Source organism: Gossypium arboreum, chromosome 2, assembly GCF_025698485.1.
Source record: "Gossypium arboreum isolate Shixiya-1 chromosome 2, ASM2569848v2, whole genome shotgun sequence".
Classification (NCBI taxonomy): Eukaryota; Viridiplantae; Streptophyta; class Magnoliopsida; order Malvales; family Malvaceae; genus Gossypium; species Gossypium arboreum.
The window spans coordinates 112,122,917-112,135,983 of record NC_069071.1 but is presented as its reverse complement, the minus strand read 5'-3'; the positions used below and the strand labels follow the sequence as shown (position 1 = coordinate 112,135,983).

Genomic DNA, 13,067 nt, shown 5'->3' with positions numbered 1-13,067 from the left:
GGTTGGGTTGGGTTGGCCACTTAAGTTTAAATATATTAGATTGGGTTTTATGTTGTATTGGGTTTGGGTTTTATTTATTTTTTTGGTTAACCAAAAAAATTCGGTTAACCAAAAAAATTCGGTTAACCGACATGTTTCGAATCGAATTAACCGTTAACCGAAAATTCAAAAAATTATTAACCGACCCCGACTGAAAAAATTCGGTTAACCGACTGATTAACCGAATTGGGTCGGTTAACCGAATTTTTTCGGTTTTAACCGAATTGTGCACACCCCTACCTAAATGGGTAAGTTTACGATTATGCCCCTCGAGGGTAAATAACTGTTCTTACGCTATAATCTGACTGTCTTTCTGAAGCATGCCTTGTTAATTATATATTCTCTGCATACATGTCATACTGCATGGGGTTGGGTTTTGTTATGGAGGAAGAATTTGTTCGGTGGTCGTGCCACATATTACGATATAATGACTTTCTTTGAGGATTATAATTTTCGCAGAAGCAGGTGCTAACACTTGTAAGTGTAGGGATGGCGTGGGTGATTTATTCCCAGGAAGTGTAGGGATGGACGGAGGCAAGTGCAGGGTTGGATGGGGTTATCATGCATTAATCATATGAGACTGTTTTATTATGGGCCAACTGTATTGAAATGGGCCCAACTGTGTTAATATGGGCAATGCCCAATATATCTCGACTTGTAATAGGGCTACGGCCCAGAATGATACTGATATGGGCTAGGCCTAGTATGCTCTGATACTGTAAGGGGCTATGGCCCAGATTAATATTGATATGGGCTAAGGCCTAGTTAACTCTGATTTCTGAATAGGGCTTAGGCCCAGTAGAGCTTGAACTGATTTAGGCTCTAGTTGGGTTTACTTTACACACTGAGTTTTCCAAACTCACCCCTCTTTTTTCCCATCTTTGTAGGTGAGCCTTAGATCGGTAGACTTGGAGCTGGAGGGATTCAGAGTGGCCATATGGACTGTTTAAAATAAGTGTTTATACCTTTGCTTTTATTTTAGATTATTTCCTTTATGTTTTCGGGTTTTAATTTGTAATAAGCCCGTTTTAATTATTTTTAGTTGTTTTTAGTATGTTTGGTTAACTTAGATATGATATTGTTTTAACTGTTTGAAATTGAATAACTCTAGGGCGCGTTTTAAAAAGGTTACTTGATTTCAAAATATCGCGATAACAAAGCAAGGCTTCGCAACGAAAATGTTTTCAAAATTAATAACCTTTTCAAATGGTTTTAAACGAGTTGGTTTTCCCTGAACAATCATTCAGTTAAAGTGTGGCAATGGTTGTGTGCATGTTTAGGATTGGATCTGTGAAGAGCTGGGTACTTAAGCAGACTAATTGACTCACCTCCTCTTTTCTGGCATCCTACCTAGTGCACAGCTTCCATTCACTTTAATCTTTAACGAAGATATTCTTTAAACACTAAGAAAGACTTTAGATAAAACATGACTTTTCTAGTAACGTTTTAATGTGACACGCCGTATTCAGTCGTAACGTCTGGGCCGGGTTTGGAGTGTTACATAAATTACAAGAGTAACAAAATGAAACCGAGATGAAACAGTAGCATTGATATCCTTAGTTGCATGTATTTCATCCAGCAATACTGTAGCAGCTACTTCTTCATATTTCATCCACAAGACTTATGTGCATGAATTCTTCTTGGTTGCATGAGCTATATGGAGGGCCATTCTCTAACACTTCTCCTTGGTCTCCATGCTGCTGATTCCTATCTGCTTCCTTAATTTGATGCGTCTTGATACACCAAGAGCCTTTGTGAAGATATCAGCAACCTGTTCTTCTAAAATGCAATGAATCAGCTCTACCTCTCGAGCTTATCCCATCTCCCTTACCACATGTAGCTTGATGTTGAAATGCGTTGTTCTACCATGGAAAACGGGATTCTTTGCAATTGCAACAACAGACATGTTATCACAGTAGATCTCTGTTGCTTCTCTTTGATGTAGGTTCAAATTAGCTAGGATTTTCTTCAGCCAAATGGCTTGATTAACAATACTTGCAGCTACAACATACTTAGCTTCTGCTGTTGATTGAGCCACTATAGTTGCTTCTTTGAACTCCAGCAGAACATTGCTGAGCCTATTGTGAATGCATAACCAGAAGTGCTTTTCATATCATCTTTTGAACCAGCTCAGTCACTGTCAGTATAGCCTACCAGCTTTAAATTTTCAGTTTTTCTAAACTGTATCCCATGGCTCAAAGTACCCTTGATGTACTTGAGCACTCTTTTTGCTGCTTGAAAATGCTGTGTGTTGCGGCAATGCATGAATCTCAATAGTATACTTACAGCAAACATGATATCTGGTCTAGTAGCTGTTAAGTACAATAAGCAACCAACTAGACTCCTATAGGCAGATTCACTGACCTGTTCATGGTCTCCTTGGCTTGACAGCTTCATTCCAACAGTCATAGGTATGCTTGTTGGCTTGCAATTCTCCATAGAGAATTTGCTTAAGATTTTTGCAGCAAATGTCTTCTGTCCCAAGAAGATTCAACTTTGTGTTTGCAGCACATCCATACCAATGAAATATGTCATCTGCCCCAAATTAGACATCTCAAACATGTCTTTCATTTTTGGCCTAGAAATTAGCCAACATAATCTGATCTTCTCCTGTCACTAAGAGATCATCTACATAAAGGGACACAATGAGCTGTGTTTCAGCCTATTCCTTCTTGACATACAGTGTTGGTTCACTGATGCTTCTTTCAAATCCCAAGCTAACCAGGTAGCTATCAATCCTAGCATACCAGGCTCAAGGAGCTTGTTTCAGGCCATACAAGGCTTTCTTCAGTTTGTATACTTTGTGCTCTTCACCAGGCACTTTAAATCCTTCAGGCTATTCTACATAAATTTCTTCTTCAAGGAATCCATTGAGGAAGGCTGACTTCACATCCAGTTGATGTATGATCCATTGCTTTTGTACAGCCAAAGAAACTAACAATCTGATTGTATCAAGCCTCGCTACTGGTGCAAAAGTTTCCATGTAGTCCAGACCATATTGTTGACTGAACCATTGACAACAAGTCTAGCTTTCAGCTTGTTTAAACTGCCATCAGTATTCTGTTTTGCTCGATAGACCCATTTGACACCAATCATCTTTCTGTTGGCAGGTCCTTCAGTCAACTCCCATGTCTGATTCTTCTGAATCATTTTAATTTCATCAATCATAGCTTGCTTCCACCCTTCATCAGCTTCAGCTTTTTCAAAACTGGTTGGCTCCACTATAGCAACTTGTGCTCTTTCATAAATTTCAGCTAAGGGTCTGGTCCCTCTAATTGGCACATCATCTATGTTCATTTCTGGATCAACTTGATCAGGTTCAATCTGACCTGCTATAAGTTCTTCAGAAACATCTTCAGCTTTATTTCTTTCCCCGTTCCACTGAGCCTTCTCATCAAACACAACATCCCTGCTTATTTGAATTTTGTTTGTTACAGGATCTTAAAGTCCTGTACCCTTTCTTGACCATACTGTACCCTACTAGAATTCCAGGCACATCCTTCTTGGACAGTTTATCCCTTTTTACTACTGGTATATGGCTGTAACATAGACAACCAAAGACTTTCAAATGAGCCAATGATGACTTAAACCCGAACCAGGCTTCAAATGGAGTTTTATGGTCCAATGCCTTGGTTGGTAGCCTGTTCTGAATATAAACAATAGTGTTAACTGCTTCAGCCCACATAGTCTTAGGTAAATTCTTTTGAAATAGCAAACATCTGGCCATATTCATCAAGCTTCTATTTTTCCTTTCACTTACACCATTTTGTTGAGGTGTATAAATGTTAGTGAGCTGGTGTTTAATGCCTACTTCATCGCAAAAGGTATTAAACCCGGATGAAGTATACTCTGTCCCATTGTTTGACCTCAAGGTTTTCAGCTTACAACTGTTTGATCTCTACAATGACTTTAAACTTCAAAAATCTGAAGCTACCTCGACTTGTTCTTCAAGAAGTAAATCCAACAATATCTTGAAAAATCATCAATAAAAGAATGAAATAACTGCTTGCCATTCAATGATCGAGTCTTCATGGGGCCACACATATCGGTGTGTACTAGCCGCTGCAGCTTATCTGAAGCTCTCGAGTTGATTTTACAGGAAATGGTTGTCTGGCTTGTTTTCCAATCTGGCAAACCTCACAAACATCCTCCTCTTCAACTGAGTTGATAAAGTTCTCAACCATATTTTCTTTGGTTAGCTGGTCCATGGATCTGTAGTTGGCATGACCAAGCCTTTGGTGTTAAAGCTTGGAATCTTCAGTAGAGGCAGTGAAGGTTGAGTGTGAGTCACTTGGCCAGTTGACTTCAAAGCATTTATCAGTCATAGTGACTGACATGAGGCTTGATCCATTTAGATCAGCAATTTGGCACTCCTTGCCCTTAAACACGATTGAATAGCCTTTCTCCAAGAATTGAGCAAATCGAGAAGGTTCCTATCAATCTCGGTATTAGCAATACATTTGAGATGATTTCGTTGCTTGTGGGAGTACATATCAAGACGTCACCTTTTCCTTGGTTTTGATAAACGCCCATTACCAACTTTCACCTTGGTTTTGCGACTTTTGTCCAAGGTTTTGAAAATGGTTGCATTTGGTGACATGTGGTTAGTGCAACCACCGTCCAAAAGCCATCCTTTTGAGCCCTTCTTTTGGCGGTGAGCATGACACAAGAAAGACACGCTCCTCATGGTCACTACTGCTTTTCGACCACTTGAGTTTCAACATTTTCTCTTGTGCTAGATTTTGCCTAGGTCTGCCTTTGTTTTTGCAAACCCTTTCAACATGCCTATTTTTCTTGCAATGTTGACATAGAGCATCTGGTCTAAACCAACATCTATCTTCTGGATGACTTAGTCTTTTACAGTGCTTGCAGGGTTGATTCCCCCTTCTTGCAAGCATCAGGCTTAGGCCTATTTTTCCAATTCTCTTTGCCTTTGTAGGTTGTGGTGCTTGAGGCAGCTTTAGCCTTAGCTTGAAAAGCACCTTCTTAGTGCTCCTCCATCCTGCTAGCTCTCCTTTGTTCTTGAGCATAAATAGCATTGATGAGCTCAGTTAAGGAGATGCTTGCTAGGTCTCTCGAATTCTCAAGGGATGAGATTTTTACCTCATATCTTTCAGGCAATGTTGAGAGCACCTTTTCCACGATTCTTACTTTACTAAACTGTTCTCCAAGCAATCTTATGCTGTTTATTACAGCCATAATTCTATCTGAATACTACTTGATAGTCTCTTTTTCCTTCATCTTCAAGTTCTCGAACTCCCTTATCAGATTCAACAACTGCTGCTGCCTTGTCTTCTCAGTACCTTAGAACTCCTCATTGAGCTTGTCCCAGGCTTGCTTTGGAGTCTCACAAGCCATGATCCTTGTGAAAATTACATCAGACACACTATTTTGGATGTAAGACATGACCTTGTGTCTTTGTTCTTTCATCAGAATATTGTCTGATTTGAGCCACTGTTGGGTTGGCTCTTAGAGGTACTGGTTCAACATCTGAGTTGACAACCTCCCACAAATCAAATGCTTGTAGATAGGTCTTAATTTTTACTACCCATATGTGGTAGCCTTCTCCATTGAACACTGGTGGTGGCACTGGTGAGAATCCTGATGAAGATATGGTTCTACAGGTCCACTAAGAATTTGGCTCTAGATACCAATTGTTGGTGTTTTGGGACACTTTATCTGGAGGAAATATGAACTTCAGTCTGGAACTTAAACAACAATGTAATGAATCCGGATGAAGAATGAAGAAAACTTGAAAATTCGAGTGAGGAGATTTGAGCTTGAAAAACAAAATGAAATTGAAGGCAAAGAAAAGAGAAAGTATTTTTGATGAAATTCTAATGAATTTTCATTACCTTGAACTTTGGCATAAGGCCATTACATATACCAGACAATGGTTGGTCTAAATTAACAAATACATCACCTAATCATTACCTAACTCCATTTAATTCATTGGAACTAGGTGAAATTGACTTGCACACTTAGGCAAAGTTGGTAATCAGCTCTTTCACCATCAAGTTACATCAAATGTCATCCAAACATAGTTCAAAATGAACTAAATTAAGTTCAAAATGAACTAAATTACAAGAGTAACAAAATGAAACCGAGATGAAACAGTAGCATTGATATCCTCAGTTGCATGTATTTCATCCGACAATACTGCAGCAGCTACTTCTTCATATTTCATCCACAAGACTTATGTGCATGAATTCTTCTTGGTTGCATGAGCTGCATGGAGGCCATTCTCTAACACACTCTTTTTGGATCATAAGCAACACCTGCAATAGCAAAAAATTGACAGACTTTCAACACTCTATGGATGATCTCATTGCAAAGTCGCTTGCCATTGTAGAGAAGGGAATATGATACCTTATATTGCATAATATAATTCCTTCTTTAGGCCATTATTTTATAAGGTTTTATGTATGACACTTCTATAATTTTGAGCTTTAAAGAGTTATAGTATTTAATCTTTTGATATCGAGTTGTTTTAGCTTTCTCAAAAAGTTTCTGCACTTATCATCATAACATGATCCCATTATAAAATTCCCAAGAAATCCATTAATGAAAAATAACCATTGTAAAATTTTAGAAAATTATTAGAATATGCTCTTGAAAATTTGACAATGTCTAACGTACTTTGATTTGAAGTTGAGCAAAATGTAAAAAATGACAACCAAATATGAGGTACTGCAAAAGCAATAGGTTAATGACCATCCATGATCTCTATTCAAAAGCTTCTTTTTTGACAAAAAACATAGAATTTGCACCAATTCCAATCTTCACAAAAAGAAAAGCTATTTAACGGCAGATTATCTGCCCTGTTACACAAGCTTAGACACCTACCCTTTCAATTCCTTTTCTACCGTACTGGTAAGCCTTCTGTTTCATATACTATGAGTGTTGTTGTCTCCAAAACTAACTCAGAGCATCGCTGGCCAGAACTGGTGGACTTATTCGACACCATGCCGCCATTAAAAACTGTTGCAGAACTTCTAAAAAGCTCAACTTAAATATATGATAGCACCAGTGTTGCAGAGGATGCTTTAGTTCTTGGTAGAGCAGCTTTGGAGCAGACTTCCCATGAAACTGCAATGCTTTCATTGAAGTTTAGCCACTAGTTGCAAAGCAGGTTAAGCCACCAATGGGTCATCAAAGGACGAGAAGTTTAAGTCACCTGGTTGCAAAGCAAGCCACCAAAGGACAAGAAGTTCAGCCACCTGGTTGCAAAGCAGTGCCAAAAAAAATCCCAAAAGCAGTGAAAAATGACAGCTGTGGGATTTGAACCCACGCCCTTTCGGACCAGAGCCTAAATCTGGCGCCTTAGACCACTCGGCCAAACTGTCTTATTGTTTGTACACTGCCAAATTTCTTTCCTTATTAATAGTTTTTTAACAGAGTACTGAATGATGATACCATGAAAACTAATAATAAAACCAAGAACAAGACTAGCAAAGGTGAAAACAAACAACTTTCAGATCCTCCATAACCATGGTAAGGATCAGCAGCCCAATCCAAGGCTTCTTTGCCGTCTTTCTTTTCCTTGTTAATCATTACTATATCTTTCCCTTCTTCACATAACCTTAGGTGAGATACGATGTATGGGGAAACTTCTTTACAAGACTCTTCACCAATCAATAAATCTGAATGTCCAAAACCATCCACAACAACCCTTTTATGTCTAAAACCAGGTTGGTGCAACTTCACATACTTATTAGCTAAAAAAGTAGTCTCTGGAGTCACCAAAAGACTTCGTCCTCCGGAGATGTATAATGTCGACACGGCCATTCTCTCTGGATGAATCAAATATGAGTTATTTCCTTTGCTATCGACAATGAATCCGGATTTGCAGATTTTCCTCAAGTGAGGAAAGGCTGCCATTGGAAGCTTTGTTGTACTTTGCTTGTTTAACCAATGGTGCATTGTTGGGGTCAAGTTTTGATGCCTGAATGTATTGCCAAATATGCCAGAAAAGACTTTCACATTCATTGCAAGTACATCTCTCGTATCGAGGTATCCAACGAGCTATATACATTAGGAGCCGGTGTCTCAAACTGGCCTTTGAGGTGTCTAAGAGAGGCGGGGTTTTGTTCTTGCCTAGCAAAGCCATTGATATCTGCAGGTTGATTAGGCTAAAGCAATATCAAGTTGACATCAAATTGTGTTAAACCATATAGTTTTTGTTGTTTAACGGAAAACTTACAGACACCAAAGGAAGCCACATCTTGACTGTGGCTAAAGTACTAAGTTTGAAGAACATTGAAGAGTTGGTGCAACACAAAGAAGCAATTTGAGTTGGAGAGACATGTCCTCCCATAACAGCTATATGAATGGCTAAGCCTCCAACACAATGTGCAACTACATGTACCTTCATGCTTGGACCATGAAATTCACAGATCTTGCTGATTACTACAACAAAATAAGTAGATTAAACGTAAGTTAATTACCACTCAAAAGTGTAAGCATTGCTACTTTTTTGTAAGTTTTGTTACCAGCAGGTATGTCATATCTTCCGATATCTTCAATGGTGAAGTTGTTTGAGGGATTCAATGGATGCAATCTTGGTTGGAGTAACCATATTTCATGCCCTTCTGTCAATAAAGTCCTGATTAAATCATTTGGTTCAGTTGGCAGACAGAAACTCTCAGTTGAATGTCCATTAAGTAGAAGAACTGGATGCTTTTCCTCATTGAACTTCAACCTACTATGACTGCAGTTCCACCGCCTACAGCTTATGATACATCCATCTCCTGCATCATATACAAAGATTCAGCTTTAACTTCAGAAGATCTTTAACAAAGAATTCAGTCCTAATTCATGTATACCTGTTTCTAATTCATGGAAAGTGCTGGTTGGATATGAATTGTTATAAGAATCTGTGGGGGTATACTCTTTATGAATTCCTTGTGGTATTTTTAATATGTAAGTTCTAAGGAGATGCAATAAGAAAAGATGAAGAAATCTTCCTTTTCCATTTCCTTCAAGGCTCAACAGTGTTTTAAGTAGCTGAATCATGGAAACTTTAAGCTTTCCTTCTAAGTTCAATCCTACATGATGATCCTCAGCAAAGTTTCCAGAAACCCTTTTGAATGTTACATACAACGTTGTTGTCTCCTTCAGAGAAAATATTGCAAATAGATAAGGATTCATTATCTTCTTTCCCTCAAGAACATATCTGCATTTGATTAATGTTATAAATTTTGTGGTAAAAAAGAGGGAGATAGTTAAAAAGGACAGAAAATTGATGCTTTATTGTACCTTGAACCCGAAGCAGCTGCAAGGAGAAGACGATAGTGCATATATTGTGTATAAGGTGTTCTGTAATTTACTTCAAACATTTTTATTTCACCATCTATAACATGCAACTTATCCTTTTCAATGGCTCGAAAAACGACATAACCGCCGACTTTCCCTTTCAAAGTTACAAGAGATTTTCGCATAATCGAATAATTCCAATCATCAAAATCGTTCGAGTTCTGAAAGTTTATCTTCATTCTGAGAGTAGCAGTGCATGGCATACCTGCTATATAACCTCTCAAGGTTTCTTTGACTAACACATATGATGTCTCACTGCTTTTTAAAGTATCATGTGTTTCAATATGTGGATTTTGATCAACCACTTTAGAAACATAATTTGTACAAGTTTTGGTTTTGTACTTGAGAACATTATTCACTAAGTCCTTACATACATGCTCAGCGGCTGCTGCGATCGTAAGGCATGGATTTACACCAACAGAACATGGAATTAGTGAAGCATCACAAACAAAGAGACCTTGGTGGACAAGACCAGGGACCTCTGGATCAAAAACCTGACCATTTGGATTACAGACACCATCTGAAGAATCTGATGATGCATTGCAACCACCTAGAAGATGTACCGATGCGCTACGGAACCTTGACATGAATAGAATTCCACCTAATTTCTTAGTGATCTTCTGAAAGGCCTTAACTTTTTGGGGAAGTAAAGGATCATGGGGAGGACTAAAGATAATTTTATTTGTTTCTTTATCTAATATGATTTTTCCATCACTCTTGTCATGTCCCATAGCAAGGAGCACCATAGCTTGGCTTGACTTAGAACCTATCAGATGTTTCAGCTTGTCAATAATGCCATGAAAAAACCAGTAACCAGTTGGCCATCCAAATGTTGTAATACCTTTAAACAACAGGTAAGGATAAGCTGTAGGAAGTACAGCACTCTGCACCAAAAAGAAAAGAAGGTCAATGAATGAATACAAAGTCAATGCAACAACTCCATAATTTGCCATTTAAGGCCTTTTGAGAATCATGGTTGGTATCAATGTATATGAGTTGAATACGAATACTTAAAAATGAAGAGTCGAAGCTATTTAGTGCTCGAACCTGGATTGTAAAACCCAATGAAGAAGAGTAAGATGATGAGATGGATGGTCCCGGCCGTGCTTGAATAGGTATCTTTGACAGTTGCTTTTTGTCTAGTCCATAACCATTCAAAGGTCCATTGCTTCCACAAAGATAAGCAACGGTATTTCCATTTCAGCTGAAACCAGAACCAAGTGCTTTTGAGAGCTTTAATCCTCTCATTTGTGAGTTGAAAAGTATTGCAGTTGTGCCAAACACTCCAGCTGTGGAACATAAAATTTAAGCTTTTAGAAGATTTTGAAAACAAAAAATTTGGATGTATATCTAATAATTTCACCATTGATTGATACCTGACAAGATCACAAAATCAGCTTTTATATAGTCCATATCATTCAAGTAAACAAGCCACCTTCTTTTTCCACCAATTTCACCATTTTGGTCAGTTTCATATGATTTTTTAACAACATAATGAACTTGACACCCTGTTTTAACAACACATCCTGCCTGCATCACAACAAGTTCTAATTTTAGATAAAATGAACAAGAATATGTGTACATTTTGACATGATGTTGACCTATGTTAATCTGATTCTTCCAATATCCCAAGTTGAAGAGCACATGCCTGAATTGCTGATGCAAGATAGTTTTTGTCAGTAGAATTCTTGGCATTATAAGGACATCCAGCTAGACAGTTTCCACAGCCTATGCATGTATCCATATTTTGATGCTTGGGTAATCTAGATGAAGAGTCTTCAATATCAAAATTCATGCTTAGTTTAATTGAATCCAGAACCATATCTTCAACCTCTCCCACATCAATTAGTTTCATGATTTTGGCAATGGGGAACTGGAGAGGAACACTTTGTATTCTCATCATTGTAGCAGCAGAAGTTTCACAGCTATCCCAATCAGTTTCCCATTCCTTTGGCCATTTCGAACTTCTTCGAGTTCGAACTGGGGTTGGCACCATAACTCCTGCATTCACTAGTGACCCTCCACCAAGTCCACAAGCCATTGCTGCCAGTGAATCATTTTGTTCATAAACCTGTAATTTCAATAACAAGTTTTGTTCATACAAGTTTCAAAGCCATGTTCATAACAATGAAAATGAGACTGACCTGAAACAAAGCATCCTTTGGTCCAAAGCTGACACCCAAATTTTGACTCTCCATCGTCAAAGCTGATATGATTTTGAAACTATTTGTTGGAAAATCCTTAGCTTCCCATTTTTGACCTTTTTCAACTAGGCATACTTTGACTCCAGCCATTGATAACCTATAAGCAGCAACTGAACCACCATATCCAGACCCTACAACAACAGCATCATATCCATCATGTCCATTAAAAACCATGTCTGGTTTCTCCATTTTGTTTGAAACCCAGAACTGAATGAACCTTAGAGGACCTTCTAAACAATGAAAACAACACACGGGAGTGTACCTCAGTTTCATATTAATTTATAGATTAAAAACTGAACCCTGAGGAAGTATCTGGAACAAGAATCCAATGCATTCATTGCCAATATCGCCTACACCTATCCTCATTGGCAATATCGCCTAGACTATGCTCATTTGACAATATATATTACAAACTCAATGAACAGGCAAACGATCAAACATATTCTCTTCTTGTCTGCCATTTTTCGAAGTACGTAAATACTGGTAAAATGAAGAGAATTATACTCTTAGTTGTGCAGCATTTTTCTCTCATACGAATAAAGAAAGCATCAAAATTATACCTTCACATTTCAATTCATTAATGTGCAGCTTCCAAAAAATGAGCATAAAATAGATATGAAACTGGAATAAGATCTATTGATAATGACAAAAATCTTTGTTCATGCTCAAGCAATTTCAAACTTTTTGCCAAGACTTGAAGAAGGATTTTCTCATAATCATTGGCTAACCAAGGGGAGACTGATCCTTTAAGAGCTTATTTCTAGTTGCTTGACAAATTGGACCTAAACCTTGCATAATACATGCAAATGAACTTCTATATAATATATATAATTTTAAAATTACCTCTAAATTATAATAAATTTGAGGATATTATATATTTTAGTGCATTGAAAGTACAATTTTAAATTACTATTGTCAGCTAATCAAATTTGATCTTTAATTATCTTAAATACAGGCTTTGATATATATATATATATATATACACACAATCCAATGAAACTTTAAGGGCAAACTTTCAAAATCTATGGAAAGTGAATGATCAAATTTTATTATACTGTATATATATTTCTCATAAACCCAACCTTAATTTTAAATTTAACTAAGTATACCAAATATTTTTTAATGTCAATTTTCCATACATCAAAGAATTTAAATAACAACTGTTGTACTAAAAGGGTATTTGTGTGGTGGAAACCGATCCATCTAAAATATTTTATGATTAAATGTGAATTAATAATTGAATGGTGCAAAATAAGTTAAATTTAGGGTTTTTCTAAAAGTATTTATCGATATGGACAGCAACATAGTTAAATTTGGAAAATGAGAATGATTGTTAAAACAACGACCATATCATATTATTCTTTTGTTGTTTTTGCCCCAAAGAATAAAATCTTCATACAACCAAACAAATAGGTGTCTTTAGATTATACTTCAAAATAAAAATTAATATAATATAACATGTCGTATTTTTAAGTGATATTATGTAATTTCTATAATATAATATTTAAA

The 13,067-nt window shown here is 37.2% G+C and overlaps 1 protein-coding gene and 1 non-coding gene across 2 annotated transcripts; both read right to left on the bottom strand.

The window, feature by feature from the left end:
- Window positions 1-7,305: 7,305 nt before the first annotated feature.
- On the bottom strand, window positions 7,306-7,385 carry TRNAL-UAG (transfer RNA leucine (anticodon UAG)). The gene has a single exon. It is a non-coding gene; the product is annotated as a tRNA-Leu (tRNA).
- LOC108466279 (uncharacterized) lies at window positions 7,386-11,931 on the bottom strand. Its single transcript, XM_053021676.1, is given in 10 exon segments — window positions 7,386-8,016; window positions 8,018-8,155; window positions 8,243-8,448; window positions 8,532-8,789; window positions 8,865-9,214; window positions 9,298-10,238; window positions 10,402-10,643; window positions 10,731-10,884; window positions 11,003-11,425; window positions 11,499-11,931. Coding segments are annotated over 10 exon segments (3,642 nt in total). The 5' UTR covers window positions 11,832-11,931; the 3' UTR covers window positions 7,386-7,419.
- Window positions 11,932-13,067: the final 1,136 nt, after the last annotated feature.